The sequence below is a fragment of the Emys orbicularis genome, chromosome 18 (genome assembly GCF_028017835.1).
Source record: "Emys orbicularis isolate rEmyOrb1 chromosome 18, rEmyOrb1.hap1, whole genome shotgun sequence".
Classification (NCBI taxonomy): domain Eukaryota; kingdom Metazoa; phylum Chordata; order Testudines; family Emydidae; genus Emys; species Emys orbicularis.
This window is the reverse complement of record NC_088700.1, coordinates 20234509-20254819: the sequence shown is the minus strand read 5'-3', so window position 1 is coordinate 20254819 and position 20311 is coordinate 20234509. Positions and strand designations below refer to the sequence as shown.

Sequence of the window (20311 nt, the reverse complement as noted above, 5' to 3'; positions counted from 1 at the left end):
GTGAGCACGACCCTTCGAAATACTAAACCCTAGAGCAAATACAGACTTGAGGAGTCACCACACCTTTGCTTCCCACAAACAGACCTCGACTGGCGTGTGTGTGTGTTTTGGGAAAGGGACTAAAAGGGAGCGTGTGGATGATTAAAACAGATCTGCGACATTCATTCCCGTGAATATTCCCAGATGCTTCTTTGTTCAGGGACCAGAGAACAGGAGGCTGAGGGACCACACAAGATCTTTGTCTTCTCCACTACAAAGAACAAATCCCACTCACACAAAGTTTACTGTTGGGGAATAGCTTTATTTCCAGCAGGAACGTCCAGACGCAGCTGCGGAATGATTCCTGTGAGACAAGGACATGCAGCTGTCCCCTCACCCTGCTAAACAGGCCTGAATTTCATTTCCGAGTGTTTAAGGGAATATTGGTCCCCTTTCCCTGTGCTCCAGAACACACCGTGATGAGGGGTTTTGTGTTCTCCCGGCAAATATCTTCCGTTCAGGTTGGACTGCAGGCAGTCCTTGAACCACCAGGCCCCCTCGTGGGACACAGCACAGTTAACTGAATTCAGACCATTGTTGCGGTCTTTGGTTGAAAACATCATGTCCCTATGGTAGGTTAAGGCATCACCTGTAACAAAGAGATGTAGCTTTCTCCCAAGTTGTAATACAATAACTAGCTCTCATATTGTGTTTTTCATCAGCAAACCTCAAAGAGAGTTACATTATCCTGATTTTATGGATGGGAAAACTGAAGCACAGGGAGGGGAAGTGACTTGTCAAGGTCACCCAGGAGACCAGAGGCAGAGCCAGGAATAGAACTCCATTGTCCCAAGTCCCAACAGAGTGCGCAATGCACTAGTCCACACTGCCTCCCTCCCTGTAGTTCAGTCTCCCAAATGCAGGGCCTGGCCTTCCAGTATGGGGATTGCTCACTCCCCCTGTGGGCACTCCCAACCCCTCACAGTACAGGGGGGAGGCTGCTGTTTCACTCTGGAGGCCTCTCAGGAATGGGGAGGAAGAGGAAACTTTTTACAACAGTGCGCCGAGAATGACACATTCAGTCTTGCTTACACTGGGGTTTTATGCTCAACTATCTGGACCCTGAAAACTACCCCTAAGCTTTACCGCTAGGGTCAGAATCAGGATGGCACAAATCACAAACTTTGGCTTCAAATCCAAATGTTCCCCAAGTTCCGGCAGCTTGGATCAGGGATTTTGGTTCATCCCTTTCTAGAGATGAGTCCAGCTACAAAGTCCAGTTCCCAACTACCCCCAAAGTTCTGGTTGTTCAGATCCAAGGGATATTTTTTGGCCACATTTCAAGCCAAAACTGGGCTAAAACTTTCAAACCCCTCTAAACAGAGGCCTTGTTCCTGATCTCTCTACTCAGACCTCATTCGCCCCAAATCCCATTGATCTCAGTGTGACCTGACACTTTGGGCTGGGTAAGGGCCTCAGGATTTGAACTTTTGGCTGGTGACAGGAGGTGCTAGATGGAAAGTATAGAAACCTGAAGCCAGTCTGGGTCCATGGCTCTTGGCAGAACCAAAACCCACCACTACAGGTTCAGGTTTGACCCTAGGCCCCGGCAAAGCTGGCACAGCAATGAGCATAGGATGTACTTCCTGCTCTGTGGGTTGATCTAAGAGCACTTCTGTGATTGGTGCCAGTGTCATGGGTCCTCAGTGGTGAGTGAAATTGGGAGCCATGTTCCAAGGGGATGATGTTCCCTCTCTGCCTTCATGGGAGAACTGCTGGGAAGGAGAGAGAGGGGAGGTGCTCATTACCCCACAGGATAATCAGAGGGATAGAGCTGAGAAGCTGCTCCATCCCTCTGGGAGAAGAGGCGATGATGCTCTTCCTCTTCCTTTTGGCAAATCCTCTCCAATGCATTTCACTGCCCCCAAATGAACCCAGCTGTCGGAGATTTCAGAGCATGTTCTCAATGTGTGTGAGGGATGCCCAGGAATCCTGTTCGTTAACCCAGTAGCACATAAGGTGGCATCTTCCCAACAGGGGCCTGGGACAGAGCTTTCAGGTGTTGTCTCGGAACCTGAGCATGTGCTTCTCTAAGTGGCTAATTTCAGATTGTGCAGACAGGGCAGAATTTACTTTGCTGCTGCCCCAGACTTCAGCACATCTCAGCTGAATTTGCTATTCCGTCTTAGCTGTGATCACAGTAAAACCCAGCCAGCACCTACCTGCTGTGCCATTGAGAAAGTCTCCCAGAATCAGCTTATAGTTCTCAGATTCTCCTAAAATTTGGAATGATTTGTACTTGGCAAAATACTTCTCAGTTTCAAAATCCATGAGGTCGATGTGCAGCTCATTATTTCCTGTTAAAAATGGGAAGAATATCAGCAATTCCGTGTGTTCCACTAATATTTTTCAGCATCTGGGTTTGTTACATCATTCATCCACCAGCCTATCCCCATATGCTCAGTCTGGGATGCTTTTAATAACCTAGTTTCATGCCCCTCTCTCTCCTGTCCATTAGCAAACAGCGCTCACAGCTAACATCTGCGCTCCAGCTAAGTGATCAGAATCTATAGCATCCATCTCTCTATGGCCTCTGCCAGTACCAATCCACTGACAAAGCAGCAAGGGACAATTTCAGCTCCTGTCTTAGCTCTGATGGTTCAACAGATAGTCTTTGTTACAGTGAGTAGGACAGAACGGTACATCTCCAGATCTGTTCACTTAATGCTCTTTAAGGTGAGCTAGCCTTGACCGGAGCCCAAAGAGCTCCCGTGTAATCTGTCTCAGAAGCTTTTCCTTGCAGGTTTCTGTGTGTCAGGAGCAGCCAGTGGTGAGTCTGGGAGCAGTTTCACTACAGCTGGTGTGTACCAGCATACTCCAGTGAACAGGATGTACAACTTGGACTTAGATATGGTCCTCATCATGGCTCTTCTACGACCTCATCTCTGCTTCCCTCAAATCCCCATTCACCAAGTGGGGTTAATGATACTTACCCTCCTTTGCAAAGCACTTTGAGATCTACAGATGAAAAGCACTACATAAAGCTACCATATTATCATCACTCTGGGCCATGTTACCAAGGAAACGGAGGGCATGGTGATTATATAGATATATATATATTAAATTGCATCTGTGATTTCTTACCTTGAGATGTTAGCAGGTGAATGTTGTCGTTCCCTAGCCAGAATTCTATCTGCTGGTTGCCAAAACCTCTCTTGTATGAGTCCCAGTCACAGAAAAAATCCTCTGAACCATCCACCCGTCTCTGGAAAACCTGCCAAGAAATTAGAGAACCTTAGGTGAAAAGATGGTCGCATTCATTTTAGCTGTATGTGAATAGCTGCTCAGTTCTTCAGTTCTTCAAGGACAAGTTGTCAGCGTAGTACGCACTATGGTTAATCAGAATATGTGTGAACATCTATGTAAGAGTTTAAAATGTACCCCATAATTTGGACATTCTTTTCATCAGCTGTTTGAGAAAGGAACAGCTGGTGAAAAGGGTGAAGCTGAAAGCCTTTCCCGTGACCAAATCTTGAGGTCCTTACTGAGTTTTTAGTCATTCCTTAATAAGGGGAAAATCCCATGGAAGAAAATTGGAGTTTACCTAGTGGAAGCTCAATAAGGCCCTTAAGATTTGGTCCAATGTAATTAAAGTCACCATCATCAAGATCCTTCTTAATATAATTGCACCGAAGAAATGGGCCCTGACCCAGCAGAGCTCTTAAGCACATGCTGAACTTCAAGCATGCGCGTCATCTCATTGGCTCAGACTATACATGTGCAGGTGAAAAACTAGGCAAGAGCTCATTGCCATCCTGAAACACACACACTTGTTCTACGCAAGGGCTCCTGGGGAGGCTCCCTACGCTCTAGTCTCACTTACAGTCCATCCTCCTCCGTCTGTGGCCATGTCACACAGCACAGTCATGGCAGTGCAGTCCGAAGAGTAAACGGTGTACCAGCCGCTCAGGGTGTTCCCTCTGGCCAACAGCTCCTTGCAGCTCCTCGGGCCTGGGCAAAAGGGGCATTTAAAGCAGTAAATTATACTGCGTCTGAATGGTTTTACTGAGGCAAAGGCAACTTCTTATGACAATGAACTGTTCTCAGGCTCGGGCCCTACACTGATTATTTTTGTATATGTCCACCCCAGACAAAGCGTAACTGTTTTACATACACAGCATTTTCATGGGTTTGCTACAGAAACCCTGGCTACCATTGAAAAACAACGTCGCTACAATGTAAGTGTCTTTGTGGGAATTAATTTTTCAGCATCACACTGGAAATGCGAACTCCACCTTTCCTCAAATGGGCTCCCACGGTCTTTGAAGCTGGATCATCTGTTCTCTGCTGTTGGGCCAAATCCTGCCTGCCTGACTCCGGTGAGTGACTTTGCTGCTGGGAGTATTTCTTTGGGTAAGGCAAGCAGGAGTCGGCCCCTTGTCATTAGCAGCAGGTGTGTGTAACTACCCCCCCGTGTCATCCTGTCCTGCTAGCAAGGATAGAACTTCTTCTACCGAAGTGAAGGAAGTTTCCATACCCCTTGCCTTGTGGGCTGCCCTGTGAGGTAAGGGCCATGTCCCCTGCCATTAGAGCAAACACTCACCCTTTTTACACAGCAGGTCCGCCAGCTCCTCCTCTGTGCAGGAAAAGGAACACAACGGCAGTGAAATGGGAGCACAAACAAAGCAGTGTGTTGTTTCTAAACAGCTGTTCACTCCCGCAGTTTAATAGTTCTGACTATTTATTTCAGACAAAATGTTTCAGAGGCAAAGAAAGAAAAAAGCCAAGTTAGAAAGAGACCAGCAGCTTAGCTATAGAAGGAAGTGGAAATTACGAAAGGAGATGTTTAAAAAAATGAAGCCAATCATTTCAATAGTTAAGGAAGACACAGTTAGGGTTTCCACTCTGTTTCCCTCGCCTTGATTTGTAAGACAACACACAGGAGCAATGAAATAGAGAGAAAGGACCAAGTTTGCCTTAACTGTGTCCTGTTTAACCTGTGTCCATTGCAAACCAGCTGACTAGCTTAGACCTGCCCTGATCCGGTCTTGGGGCCCGGTTCTTCCGGGCAATAAGCTCCTTCACCTCCCATTGGCTTCTGTGGAATAGGGGATGGGTTCAGCATGTGACGGGAGACACAGAGCACCTCACGTGTTGTGCCCTTACAATTAACAGACAAAACAGTCAACCCAACTGTCAGTCCACATGCAAACACCCTGAGCAAACTGGCTGAGCCAGAGGAGGTCAAACCTTGCTCCCACTGATCTCAAAGGCAAAACTCTGATTGACGGCAATGGGAGCAGGACCGAGCCCAGGATGGGAAGATTCGTACAAATCAACTAATTATCAAGTAAAAGAAATATTCCCTCTTCAGTGCACGCTTGTAACTGCTATTGAGGGGAGGTTCATTCACACATCAGTGGTGGCTGAACAGGCCCTGCCACGCTGTGCAATCGGGATAACAGAAACCAGCGTCATGTCTGGCTAATATTCCGGAGAGAATCTGGGTCCCACTCCCTGTGACTTAACCCCTGAAAATTCTCACTGCTTCCTTTTCCGCCTGAGAGCACCGTGGTGCTGGGTGCATGAGCTGAAGTGATTGAACTGGGGCCATGTGTTCCCAGGCAGATGCATGTAGGAAGTACAAGAAATCATAAGTTACTAATAGTCCCCCTCCAAAAGCTCAAGCAGTGAACAGCCAAGCTCCCCTACAGGTTATGATGCCTCGGGCCAATTTGCTACTTTAAAAAAGTGCCAGGCAAATGAATAGTATAAAAACAGAGAGACACACAGGTTTTTAAAACGCTGGAAGAACCATGGAAAATAGAAAGTATGAAACCTGGATAAGCAACAGAGCCCAGTGCACAAAAAATGCAGCTTCAAGCACTTTCCCTTTAAACATTTAGGTGAGCGTGGGGGGTGGGGGGGAGATTGTGGCCCCCAGTTATTCACACACTTATCCAAGGTCTCTCACCTTTCAGTCCAGAGCTCCCAGGATCATCTTTTGTTCCTGATCACAGAAAAAATAATCAGAGATACGGGATTTGTTGTTTCGATTCTGTGAGCTCAGTTCTCCTGTACAGGCACTGCCCTGATCTGGGCGCAGCGTGGAGCCCTGCCCTGGTGGAACTCCATGTACGTCAGGGAAGTGCAGTGCCCCAGAGACTTTAAGAGTCCACTTGCTCTTCCACCCATGAAGGTGACACTGCATATGCATATCCTCTGGCCAGTGTGGAGGGGAGGGGAGGACATAGTCCAGCCCACCCAGGGCCGGCGCAACCCATTAGGCGACCTACGCGGTCGCCTAGGGCGCTACAATTTGGGGGGTGGCGACCGCGGCAGTATTTCAGCGGCGGGACCTTCCGCCGCCTAGGGCGGCAGAAAAGCTGGCGGCACTCCTGAGCCCACCACCTTTGTACAACGTTAGCAGCCCAGAGTCGCCCAAGCCCTGCAGGGTCCTTGTCCCTCTTGCATGGAAGCCTGAGAGCAGGAAAAGCAGGTTGCACACGTACCTCCATCCCTTGCACTTGCACAACTGCCCAGAGGCTGGGCACATCTGGCCCTATGGTGATGGGCACTTTGGAAATAAGAGGTAAGGTAGGGCCAAATTGAGGAATATGTAGAGGCGGGTAAGCTATATTGAGTGTGACACACTCGGGGATTTGCTACAATATAACTATGGTACCTGTTTCTAGCAATGGTGCTGCTGCTAGTGTAGACACGGCCCAGGCTTTTCATGACACTGTGCTAAAAACAGCTGAGCCCAGCCCCTGTTGCTGGCCCACATGGAGGTGCCCTAATGGAGAATCTCAGGTCTGGGTTTTTACTACGTTGGGCCACACTCTCGGGGAAGGTAAATGAGTGTGAATCTAAATTGGTGTAAAGGGAGCTGGGAGTTGTGAGTTACACCAATTTAGACTCCCTTATTAGCCTTAGGGTAGGTCTATACTTCGATCTAGGGGTGTGATTCCCAGGTCAAGGAGACAGACCCACTAACTCTGATCAAGCTCATGCACTAAAATAGAACGTAGCTACAGCGGCGCGAGCGGCAGGAGTGACCAGCTGCCCTGAGTATGTGCCCATCTCAGACCATGGGCATGTATTCAGGGAGGCTAGCCTCTCCCATCGCATGTGCAGTAGCAGCAGCAGCTGCTCTCTATTATTAGCATGCTAACGCAATCAGAGCTAGCACCTCCTCCAGCTGAATTAGGCTGGTAATCTCAAGGATGCAGGAAGTGCTCAGCATCGAGATTCCCTAGTGATCAGTTTTCCTCTTGGTTACCCCAATACAACCGTGTTGATTTCACGACGATTATACACCATTGTAACTGAGAGGAGACCCTACCCCTCTGGGGTATGCATTGGGGAAATGTACCATGGAGGGAAGATGCAAATGGATTAAGAATCTCTCCTGCTATTTAATCACAGGCTGAATGAACAAAGTTGTTCTCTGCTCTTTGGTACTTTACCTCTTGCCCCTGGTGGTCCTCGTGCTCCAGGCATCCCTGGTTCTCCTGGTGCTCCAGGAATCCCTGGAGGACCAGGCATTCCTACAAACACAGGAGTCTCAGAATTAATATTTGACAGCTGTAAGTAGGGGATAATATTTTAGGGTTGAACAAGGGAGAGGGAGAGGGGAAGGGCAGTTTCTACAGGTCACTCCCTAGTCCAGATTTCAAAAGTAGGGTTCGATTTTTCACTCTGCCCCTTTGGCGATGGCAATAGGAAGTGGGAATAGACCAGTACCTTGCCTGGCCCTAGCAAAATCTGCCATTTCCTCTGGGTCTACCACATTTGCAAATCAGCCCTCCTGTTCCTGCAGTTCCTCACGTTGCTCTGGGCAGTACCATGACCCAGGGAGCATTTGCAGCTGGTTGGCAGAGATCACTGGATGAAAAGGCTGAGGATACGGTACTGTGGTGGGATCTGTATGAGGGACTCCTCAGGACAGGGATCAAAGGAGGCAGAGTTAGGGTTGAGTGGCTATGTTATGCAGGAAGTATCACCTTAGCTCCTGGTTAATTCCTGGTTTTCAAACCTATGTATTTTGTTTTTTCTTCTAATGCTAACTTCTCATAAAGGGGTGTGTAAGGGGACATCTGTCTCTCTCTCTATAAGGGCTTTATACTGCCACCCATCAGCACAGTATCTGAGCAAATTCCAGGGCAGATCAATAGCAACAGCAAAGGAGGTGCACAGCTCGACAGGGAGGAGAACTATCCCCAGGCTCTCACCCTTCCGTCCAGGGAAGCCAGGAAATCCTGGTTGTCCTGTTTGAAAAAAAAATTTAAAAGAATGAGCAGCAATGACTTATTTGTGGCTTAGACACCATGGACCTGATTCTGAGCTCTGACCCTGGGGTCAATCAGAAGCAGCTTCAATGAGTTCATTTGGGTGTGAGACAGAATCCAGGCCCCAGGGGTGCAGCTGCTCCTCCTGGGCACAGTCCGGCACAGGGGACAGCGCAGACACACCACCTTAGCGGGAGCTCCAGGAGGCACGGTCCCAGCTAGAGACCCCGGGGGGCACAGCACAGAGCTACCCTTGAAGAGGACCCAGGAATTACCCTTCTCTGAGACTGGCCCAATCCACTCACTGGAGGTGCTCAGACATGAAGCTGTCTAGGGCTGTGCGTTGGGGGTGAGGCAAAGCCGTGCCTTCACCACTGCTCCACGGCAGTGAGTGGAGTTGGGTAGCGGCAGAGAGGGACACGCTCTCAGTGACACCAGTACCCGACTGGTTCCAGCTGGGATGTTCACCAGTGTAAGCGAGAAGAGAACCCACCCCTTTGTGCATGCACTTTTGGGAAGATCCACGCAGTCTAAAAACCTCCCCTGGATAGTTAACTCACAACGTTCCCCTCTGCTCTTTAGTACTTTCCCTCTTGGCCCAGGATCTCCTGCCATTACAGTGGAGCCTAAAAGCACAAAAGATTCTGAATTAATATTTTATTATTTTACCTTTTTCCCCTGGTGGTCCTTGTGCCCCAGGGAACCCTGGAGGACCCCTTAATCCTACAGACACAAAAGACTCCAAGTTATTATCCTGCATATGACAATAGGGAATTATTTGTTAAGGTTAAAATGGGGGGATGGGCCAGTTCCTACATGCCTCTCCCAAAGTCAGATTTCAAAATTAGAATTACATTTCTTCTCTGCCCTGGTCCTCAGATCCCCCACTGACCTTAATGGGGATTTCCCCGGAGCCAGGAATGCAGGGTCAAGCCCCTTCTCTCAGCTCTTGCAAAACTGGCCAAACGGAAGGCCAATGACAAATGTTTTCAGTGCTGTCTGGTGGTCGGTTTGCAAACAGAAAGCCTTGAACCGGCCCCTGAGCATCCACTGCCAGTGTCCCCATCACAGGAAAGGAGCCATTTCAGGTAAGGTGACCCTATGTCCCATTTTAGTCCTTTTTTAGGCCCTGTCCTGGCCATCCCAACTTTGACAAAACTGGGCATTTATCCCATTTGCTCTTGTCAACTGACCATCAGCTGGCAAGAGCAAACCGGAGAAATGAACGGCTTTGCCAAAAAAGTGGGGTGGGAGCCCTAGCAGGGCGCAGAGGAACGTGCGGGGGTGCGGGTGGCAATGCTGCCCTGTGCTGGAGGAAGACCTAGGGAGAGCGGCTCAGATGGGTGCCTGCGGCCGGCCCTCTACCCCCTGCCCGAGTTCCTCCCCGCCCCAAAAAAGTTGTGACGGCCAGGACAGGGCCTAAAAAAGGACGGTCCCTGACAAAATGGGACATATAGTGGCCTGCAGGGTGGGGGTCTGGGGCCAGCCCCAGGTGCTGGGAGGAAAGGGGGACCTCAGCCAGGCCCCATGCGGGCATAAGGCAGGGAGGGCTCGGGCCAGACCAAACCAGGCCGGGGGTGTCCCATTTTCCCTTTGGGAAAATATGGCCCCCTAATTTCGGGTCCTGACCCCTCCTCCAGAGGGCAATTGCTGGAGTCCTTCTGCCACCCCCAGATGTGTGGAGGAGCAGAGCCAGCAGGATGTCTCAGTGCTGGTGATGGGGGAGAAGGGGGAGAGTCCAGGGAGCCTAGTGGAAAAGGTCACATGGAATCTTACTGGTTGAGGAAAGTGCCACGGTCCTGTGTGGAGAGGGAGGAGGGTGGCAGGAGGGGGGAAGTTAAAGGAGGGTGGCAAAGACGGTGGAAAGGTGGCAGGGGCTGCTGGTGTGGGGTTGGATAAGAGGAGGGAAGTCAAACTATTTGGCTGGAAAGAAGATAAAACTGAAGGAATAATGAGTGAATTTGTAGTGGAGGAATTCAGCCTGGTCACAGAGCTTCTGCCAGAGATGCTCAACGGCATGAGAACTGGGGTGGAGGAGGAGGTGTTGGGGGGTAACCCAGGGCTGGGAGTTGGCAGGGTGAGCCTTGACATGGGAGAGGGGAGTCAAGGAGATGAGGGGCTGCACATGCTGGCCGCTTCCAGGCAACCCTAAGTGGGTGGAAGGAATCACTGCACAAGTCACTGGAGGGGTGGGAAGAAAAGGCCAGGGAAGGGGGCTGAGAGCAGAAGAGAATTTGTGGATACCGATGGATTGGAAGTCCCAGAAAGGTCAGGCGGGAGATGCTGAGATGGTGATCAAGTAATGCAGAGACCAGAGAGGATGCAGTATGTGGAGAAGACCAGAGTGAGCGGCCATATTGGTGACAGGGGAGCTGATCCAGGGCTGCAGGTCAGACAAGGAAGTCAGGGGGCCAGACACAACGACGTGGAAGATGACGTCACCGAAGATGACATGTGGAAGAGCAAGGAGGTAAAGTGAGGAAGGAAGGTGGGTGACAGACCGCAGCAATATGGAGCAGGAGGGGAGGTGGTCAAGTGGAGCATTGTTCCAAGGAGGAGAAAGAACGAGAGGGAGGACAGAGGGTGAGAGGTGGTAGAGTTGGGACTGGCACAGACTAATGTCCCACCCCTGTGTTTGCAGGAGGATTCAGGATGAGGGGGATGGAAGAGGAAAAGGCCACCACAAGGTGTCCGTAGAGGCAGAATGGGAGCCATATATCCAGGTCTCTGTGAGAACCAGGAGACGGGAAGAGTGGAAGATGAGGCACTCACAGTTGGCTGTGATGTTCTAGGATGGATTGAGCATTCCCAAGGCAGCAGAACGGAGGCCAGGAACAGGTCTGAGGTGAAAGAGGGAGGGGGAGTCTGAGGGGGTGGCAGGAAAGGTGCCAGAGGAGAGGATCGGGATTGAGGCAGGAGCAGGGCTGGGGCAGATGTCTCCAGAGACAGCAGCACGGCAGGAATTGGAGGTGAAATGTGGTTGTGACAGCAGTGACCCCCCCCCACTGGCCATTCTAGTGACCCCAAGGGACTAATTCCCATCAACCCCCCAAACAATCTAACCGCCAACATTCCATTTCCCATCATCCCTGTCCCCGTATCCAAGAGTGCACTAGCTTGTGAGACCTGCTCCGTACTTCACTGACATTCCCTATCCCCTCCCCCCCCCGCCACGCCCACATCACTATCAGGGCAGAGAAAAGGAAATGGACATGATCTCAGAAGAGAAATATGATGAAGCCCAACTTCTCACCACAGGGGAAGAGATCTGTAGGGTGACCAGTGTGTTTCAGGCATCACCATCCAAAGCGGAGTCTCACTCGGCTCTGGGGAACATACCTGGAAGTCCAGGAGGTCCTCGGGGTCCAGCAATTCCACAGCACTTTGAATTCACTTCTGAGGAAAGAAATGAATCGATAAGTGACATTTCTTGAAGTCAGAGGATCCCATATATTTTGAAAATTCCAGTGGTAAATAAGCTCAGCAAATCGAGGCCAGCTAACACTAAGCTGTTGACCCTGGTGCAAACTCCATGTTGCACTGGTGCAAGACTTCTGCATTAGTGGCTTATACTGTTGTTACCACACTGAGGTATTTACACTGGTGAGAATTTCCCTCTTGAAAACAGGTCCTCACAACCTACAGATCGCTCTCACTGGCTCTAAATTAGATCAGGCTGAAAAACAAACACCACAATTTGTTCACCTGTTTGTGGCTCATCCTCAGCCTTACAAACCGCTGTGGCTAGACAGAATAAAGCGAGGAGGGTTTGCTGGGCAGCTCTCCCCATGACGCTGGTCTCTGCAACGGCAGCTCCACTAGACTTCTCCTCTTCTCTGCGTTAGCCGTTCACCACTTGCAGCCTTTTAGAGAGCAAATAAATACATATTCATGAACTCTCTCCCCTCAACTCTCAGCTCCTTCCACCAATCTGCACCTTCCACTGGTTTCTGTGGAAGTGACTGTTGTATTAATTTAGATTGCAGTTGTTTGAAATGTAGAACAGAATTTTGTACCTTGAGCCCATTTCTTAGTATTAATCAAATGCATTCGGGTATTTCAAAGAGATGAATTCAGGGACCATATTATAAAATCTCCATCCAACCTGTGTTGAGGATTAGCCATAAAGAATGGTCCTTTCTTCCTTTGGATGGGACCATTGACAGAATGACATTGGTTTGAAACCTGAGGAAGAGGCTACATTTTGGAGTTTTTTCAACTGCCTTTGTATTAGGTTTTTTTTCCCCACATCACATCATCTACGCTGTTGGTAAACTTCAATTTTCAGTATCGGCTGTAAAGAAAAATATCCCAGTATGGACACATCACAACACACCATTGATTCACCCACGAGAGAGGAGGAAATTCTACAATCCCATTATTGGCAATTTAGAAAGATTTTCCCCAAATTTTGCAGAAGTAAAAATGGTGACTTTTGGGGCAGGGCCCTTCCCAAAGAAGATAACAATTAGGGGCCACCAGTCAAACTTGGGTGTCTAAACCTCAGAACCTGAAATCTCTATGTAGCCACTTAAATAAGGTTATAGGGGCCTAAATCCTACTAAACTGGTTAAAACAGAGATTTAGATGACTAACATTAAACTGCCAATTTGCAAATTTGGTCTCAAATACTGCCCTGTGATGTGCATACATATCTACAACTGGCTTAAAGGAAAGTGTGGATCAGATTAAAGGGAGCTGGGAATTGTGTAAAGAGAAGTGAAAGTTGTGTTTAGGGAAGTATGAATAACATGAAGGGAAGAATGAAGCATCTGGAGAGAAAAAATGAGCTGACTCCTATTTCTAAAATATTGGCATTAGCTGACCCTGCACATTATTTATTTATAATCCTAAATTTATGACTTCTGTCCTGCTGCAGAAAGGGCAGGGGTGTTTATTGTGTGCAGCTGCAAGTCCTCATTCCTGGGACTGAGCAGAAGCTAAATCATGTGGCCAAATGGTTTCCCTGATGATTGATTGCCCTGAAAGGGAGCAGAGACAAAGCTCCTTGGGACACAGGACTCATGGAAAGGCTGATGTGGATTTCTGAAGAAGGAAACTTCTCCCTGTTTATTCCTATTGTGTTCAGGGAAATAGGACTTTGTACATTCTTTGTAAATAAACAGGATATCACCAAAGAATATAGCTGATTCTAGCTTCAATTTCTCCTCTTAATGGAAACAACCTGGCAAGAACCCAAATATTGGCTAACTGCTTGGGTCAAGGGACAACATAAACACATTGATGGTAGCTTGAGAAAGATGAGTGTGGCAGAGGATAAAGCTTGCAAAGAACTAAACCACAGTCTTAAACTGAATGCAGAGTGTTCATCTTCTAGTTTGTTCAGGAAAGACAGATAGCAACATGAATTACTCAGTGCTTCAGAAAGATCAGCTTGTGGGTTTGTGCTTACGGAGGGGTCTGTCGCTGGCTGATCATACAAAGGCAGCTGGCGTCTCTGTGGTATGAAGATGACAAGTAGTAGAATGGGGAATCGTCCCCAAACCAGGATCTAGAAGAGGGTCTTGGTTCTCTTGCAGGGTAAATGGGTGAACCAGGAGACAGAGGCCAGGATAGACCAGCAGTGTGGGCTCTGCAGAGTGGGCTCTACAGTGGGCTCTACAGAGGACAAATTCCCAGAGGGAGGCAAGGAGGATGACAACAGGGGTGTATGCAGTGACCAAAGCTGAGACTAGGCCCCATCCAGACCAGGTTTCTCGAATCAACAGGACCTGGAGTGGCAGAAGCTGCAACTGGAGTGGGAAAAGCTGCAGCTTGAGAGAGAAAAGCTGTGGCTGGAGGAGAAACGGCTTGCTGCTGGAATCGCCTTATCTTCTACCAGGGAGCAAGAACTCAACAGAAAGAGGCTGTAGCAATGCTGTGGTCTGAGCTAGTGGTTCAGAAACTGTGACCGGGGTCCTAGTGGGGACCCAGCTGTGGTCACCCAATTAGGGTGAACGGCAAAGAATGGGGCAGCCAAGCCCCAAAAAGCTGGTGGATGTTCCAATAACTAGATTCAACAGGCCAGCATCAAACAGCTTCTTTATTACCTCACTGGTTACTCAGAAGTCCCAACAACACAGTTCTCTTCAAGTGATCCAGCCTCAGGCCTCCATCCAGGTACCCACGTCAAATATGATGACAATTTCTATAGATCTTATTCCATCATATAAAAGAAAAGGTTCAACCAATCCCAAAGGACGGATACATTACCTCCCAGGTTAATGAATGTTTCAGATCTTACCCAAATACACGCTACAGCCAATTCTTATTAACTAAACTAAAATTTATTAAAAACAAGAGAGAGAGTATGGTTAAAAGATCAATGTACATACAGACATGAGTTCAATTCATTGAGGTTCAGATTCACAGCAGAGATGGTGAGCTTTGTAGTTGCAAAGAGTTCCTTTAGAATTCAGTTCATAGGTCATAGTCCAAATCTCATATTCAGGGCGAACCAGCATAACTGGGACCTCAATCTTGCGACTCAAACTTCCCCTGATGAAGTCTAAGCAGATCTGAGATGACAGAATCAGGACCCAAGGATCTTTTATACACTTTCATGTCCTCTTTGACAAGTTGGGATTCCCTCAAGGAACAAAAGGTAATTAGGATGACCTTGAAGGAGGTCCATGACCAGGTACTTAGCTATACGAATTAACATAAGGGCATTTGCTTTTTCCTCTTCCATTCACAGTATATTTCAAAGAGAGATGAATACAGAGATATCTCGTGTTTACAATTCATTTAAATGATATCAAAATACAGCATAGACAGGAACAGTTGATTACATTGTGGACCCTACTCATACATATGTAAATACAGAAAAACACAAACATTATCTCCCTATATGTCTTTTGAGGATTATTTTACAGGATGTTTAACCCTTTCTAGCCATGCGTCACAGAAACTGTTTGAATTTGGTGACCCCATAGTAAGCTGTTAACCAAGGGCACCTAAACTAAATACCAAATACAAAGCGTGGTTTTAATTAAGTTCCTAGATAAGCCCAAATTGAAGCTACAAGTTGAGTTTCCAAAGGCACATTAGTGGAGTGTAAAAGCTACGGCTGAGTGGGTTTGACTTTGGAACGTGGTCAAGTCATTGATAGAAGAGCTCTATAATGGAATGGAAAGTTGTACTTGAGTCAATGGCAGATACAAGTCCTGATTTCCTATCTCCATGGGAGTTCGGTACGGCTGTGTTCTGTCACCATCAAAGTTCAGTATCGGCACTGATTGGTTGATGGATAAACTTGAGGAGCAGCTGTTGGTGGCATTGAGCTGAACACCATTCTGCTTTGAAAGTGACATGACATTGCCTTGTTGGCCCAGTTTGGTGAATCGCTGCAGGTGATGGCCCAATCTGGTTCAGGCAAGAAGTAGTGTGTGGAAATCAGGTCATTAATCCAGTTAAATTAATTAATTAATCCTGGCCACCAGCCTCATGCAGTCTCCACCTCCAGATTACAACCAGATCAGTATTAACGTCTCTGGATGGGACATAAAGCAGATGGCAACTGTTAAATATTTGGGAAGTGTCAAAGATAGTGCTGGAGGATGCTCAAAAAATTTGGACACTTGTACCGTGGCAATTGCTGTCATGTTGCAGGTCCTTCAGCAGTATCTGTGGGGATGTTGTGACATCAAACGTGCCATGAAGCTGCATACCAACTCCACGGCATGGAAGTAAGATGTGGGCACTGAGGAAGGCTGACGAACCCCGGATTGATGTTTTTGAGCCTCATCATCTCCATCGGCTGCTCCATATCAAGTGGCAGGACAAGATCCAAACTGAGACTATTCAAACTGAATCCAGCAACTGCCTCCACCAGCACTAGTTCAGTTTTAGCAGCTTTTTTGATCTGGACGTATTATTAGACTGGAAGACCAGCAAATCCCAAAGCGTGTACCAAGGAACGCCACCACACGGTGGGTGCCAAAAGTTTTGGTGGAGAGATAAGATTGCCGGTGATGGACATAATCTGAATATCGAGCCAGACAACCTTAAGGACAGAGCCAGAAATCGATCCAGGTAGTGCTCCATGTGCAAGGAGGCCACGTCCCTTTGTGATTGGCCAAGATGATGATGATGGTTCCAAATAAAACCCCAGGTCCAAACAGCACCTAACTTTGTGAGTGTTTGAAACCTAGATCAGAATTTTGAACCCTGAGCCCATTTCTAAGTATTATTTTTTAATCTAATGCATCAGGATATTTCAAAGAGATGAGTCCAGCTACAGCATTATAAATACTCTCTCCAACTTTGGTAGAAGCGTAGTCACTAAAGAACATCACTTTCTTCCTGTGGAAGGGAGCAAGTCGTTGACAGAACGACATTGGCTCAAAGCCTGGGGAAAGGGGAACAGGCTATTTTGGATATTTTAACTGTCTTTTTATTTTTTTCACATCACATATTCTACATTATTGGTGAACTTCAATGTAAACTGTAATTAAAATTTCCGAGCAAGGACACAGACCAACACATCACCCACTAGAGAGGGGGAAATTCTACAATCCCGTTTTGTGAAATTTCAGAAAAAATGAGATTTTCTCTCCAAACTTTGCTGAAATACAAATGGTGAAATTTTGTGCGAGAACCTTCCAAAACAATTACTAGTGGTCAAGAGTCAAAATTTAAAGTCTGGGTGCCTAAGGTTTGGCACCTGAAGTCCCTAGGTAGGGACTTAAATTAGGATCTAGGGGCCAGCATTTCACGGTTATTTAGGCATCCTATAATGCAGATAGACGTGTAGTGGGATTTTCAAAAGTGACAAGGTATCTAACACCCATAGATTTTGAAAATCTCACTGGGCATCTCGCTACATACTCTAAGCTGAAATCATTTGAAAATCTGGCCATAGGTGCCCAAATCTCACTAAAGTGCATGAATCTCATATTTAAGTAACTTACTTTGACACCCCAAATTTGTAAATCTGGTCTCAAATACCGTCCTCCGATATGCACACACACACCTGCCATTGGCTTAAAGGGGAGTGTGAATCAGGTCAAAGGAAGTGAAAGTCGTGTTTAGGGAAGTGTGAATATCAGGAAGAGAAGAGTGAAGCAGCTGCAGAGAAAAATGATCAAGCTCACATTTCTGGCGAAGCGGCATTTGCTGACCAAACATATTTCTCTTTTCTCCAGCAGGAAGGGTAGGGATATTTTATTATCTAAATTTGACAATCTATTAATATAGTAAATGAGCAGAACAAAAGGCAGCAATCAGGGCTAGGCGAGTCTCGTGAGGGAAATTATCATTGATTTTAGCTGATACGGGCTTAATCCTTCACCCATGGAAATCACTGGGGCATCGGTAATTGACTTCCGTGGGCAAAAGACTGGGCTTTTGTATTCCCTTCTGATTGCCCTTTAGGTCAGCAGAGCGAGTGTTAACCTCGGCCTCTTCCAGCAGTTTACAAGCTGAGCCAAGGTGCTAGAAAGGGAAAAGTCTTTCCTGCATGGATGTATGGGAGCTTCGCTGGAAGAGGCAGCCCTTCCGCTCCATCTTCTATGTTGCTGTGCTTCACAGTCAGAGGCCCACATCTCCTCTTAGCTCAGATGCAATTTCATTCCCCGATAAGTGGAGGCCTGAACGAGGACGCTGTGATTCTTTCCAGCTAGGATTCTGTTTTGTATGTACTGAACCCTTAGCTGTGAGAAGTGTGCTGCTGTCTGCTGGGAGCAAGGCTCAGGAGGATCTCAATGAATGAGGGGGACTCCGCTTTCTCTCTTGGGGAGATTTTATGTTTGTTGTTTTCCTTAGTCTAAAATAGTCACCTCAGGCCGGGCTTCTCCATGTTTTTCATAGTAAGAACCACATTTTAGAACGGAGATTGGCACATTGGCCTTCCCATGATAAATGTGCTAACCATCTCACTGCTATCCGTGATCATGTAACAGCCCTGTGGCAACTACAGCACTTGCATAGGTGGCAAAGTGGTATTAGGAAAGTATTATATTTTCTCTTAATGCAATTTAACTGGTGGATATAGGAAGGAGACCTACTACTATGCAACTAGCCAGCTCTCTGGAGAATGACAGCAAGTTGTCTCCAGACCCCTATTTGAGAACCTCTGCTCAGACTGAGTTCATGTTTTCCTTTTCTTGTAAAACACAACTGTTATAGACAAGGATGGGATTGTAAAAAAGAATAAGGAGTGCAGGTAAAGTAAAGCAGCAGTGAAGAGGTCTCCTTGTTTTAGATAAAAGAGGAAAAAGGTATCACAGAGAAGTTCAAATGGCCATTTATAGACACTTTGAAGGCTTCCAGGTGCCATGAAAAAGAGGAATAATTTGAAATCCATGTTTAGAGCTTTGATCAGTGCTTTCGTTAAAGACAGTGAGAAAAAAGGTCCTTTTTTCTGACCCTGGTGGCAATGATATTGGCAGTGCTTGCCAGCTGTTTTCCAGAGAAACCATGTGAGGTGGAGGGTAGGACTTTAAAAAGAGTTGGTCGAAAAAACATTATGAACCTAAACCAAAATTTTTGAACTGGAAGCTGTAGGCTTCAAATAAAGAAAATGGAAGAAGAAAATGTCTCTGAACTTCCAACCAGTTGGAAAAAAGGCCTTTCACCCTTTGCTCGTTTGGTATTGTCCTGGTAGAAACCTTTAGAGATCATTGTGTGTTTGGGATAAAGAGCACAGAATAAAGAGACAGCCTGTTGAGCCTTGTCCATGCTAAACAACTGACCTTAGAAGAACTCTTGCTCCAGGGGATTTTGAAAATGGGAATTCTGCTTCTGACTTTCTCAGGCGCTTTTGAAAATCCCACCCTTAGTGTTCTTTCCAGAATTATTTTTTATTATTAATTATTTGTATTACCCATTTTCCGGGAGACTTCATCCTGGACCAAGACCCTATTGTGCTAGGTGCCGCACAAACACAGAACAAAAAAAGACGTCCCCTGCCCCAAGGAGTATATAACCCAAGTACAAGACAAAAGGCAAGAAGTGGAGACAGCTAGACTGACGAGAGAGGACAAGAAAACAATGAGACAATATTAGTCAGCAGGCTAGGAAGTCATCTCAGCACACCAGCAGCCTAACCATTGTCAAGTTCTTTGTCAGCATTGCAGAAAAGGAGCATTTTAAGGAGGTTTTTGAAGGAGTGCATGAGTTTAGCCGCATGGATGGACAGGAAAAGTCATATCACAGCAACAGTATGCAGAAAGAATCTGGAAGATTTAGTCATAGCCTAGATGTGAGAACCTCCAGAGAGGTTCAAATTGAAGGTGATGCCCAGGTTATGGACCTGAGACACAGGCCAGATGGTGATATTACCCACAGTGATCAAGAAAGGAGGTTTTGGGGAGGTCATGAGGGGCAGGATTAAGCGCTCTCTTTTAGCCACGTTGAGTTTGAGCTGACAGCTAGACCTCCATATGGAGATGTCAGAGAGACAGGTAGAGATTTTAGCTTGGACAGGAGACTAGTCAGGTGTAGAGAAGTAGATTTGTGAGTTGTCAGCTGAGAGATGGTAACTTTTCAGGGTCTGGTTTAAGGATTGACTAAATCCTATTGGCTTCCCTTGCTAGGTAAAGCAGGCCTTCTTGTTGAGGGTCAGGGGCCATAAGCTGGGGGGTTGGCCACTCCCCAAAAGGGAGTTGTCATCTCTGGTTAAGGCAGGACTTGTGGCGGCAGAGAGGTGGGTGGGATTTCCTGTGCCATCCTCCTTATCGCCTCCATTAATCTTTTGTGTGTGTGGCAGGGGAAATCTATTACTAGAGGCATCAGACACAAGGGTGGAGTCTGGAAATGTCCCTTAGCACCCCAGAGCTAGATATAGTGGCTAGACTCTGTCGAGACCCAGTCAGCTTGGAAGCACGTGGGGCCCAGCATTTGTGCCCACTTCTAACAGACCGGTGACCCTATAAAGGGTTATTGGGCCAGGCTGTAAAACCACCTTTCCTCATGGTAGTTGCAAAACCACACTCCCACGCCATCTCGCCTGCTGTCCCTCATTGTCTTTACTTGGTTTTTGTTTCTCCCGCTCCTCTTCCAAAGTACCCCTTTTTTCCTTGTGCAGCACCCAATCCACA

The 20311-nt window shown here is 47.2% G+C and overlaps 1 protein-coding gene across 1 annotated transcript; it reads right to left on the bottom strand.

Annotated features, from left to right (window-relative positions):
* Positions 1-380: 380 nt before the first annotated feature.
* On the bottom strand, positions 381-12060 carry LOC135891186 (ficolin-1-like). The gene is made up of 11 exons (XM_065418673.1): positions 11976-12060; positions 11610-11666; positions 8940-8993; positions 8214-8249; positions 7449-7529; positions 5954-5989; positions 4583-4615; positions 3863-3990; positions 3124-3253; positions 2202-2336; positions 381-628 (listed from the first exon to the last, which is right to left on the bottom strand). The coding sequence occupies exons 1-11, from the start codon at positions 12058-12060 to the stop codon at positions 381-383; spliced, it is 1023 nt and encodes a 340-aa protein (XP_065274745.1).
* Between the last annotated feature and the right edge of the window lie 8251 nt (positions 12061-20311).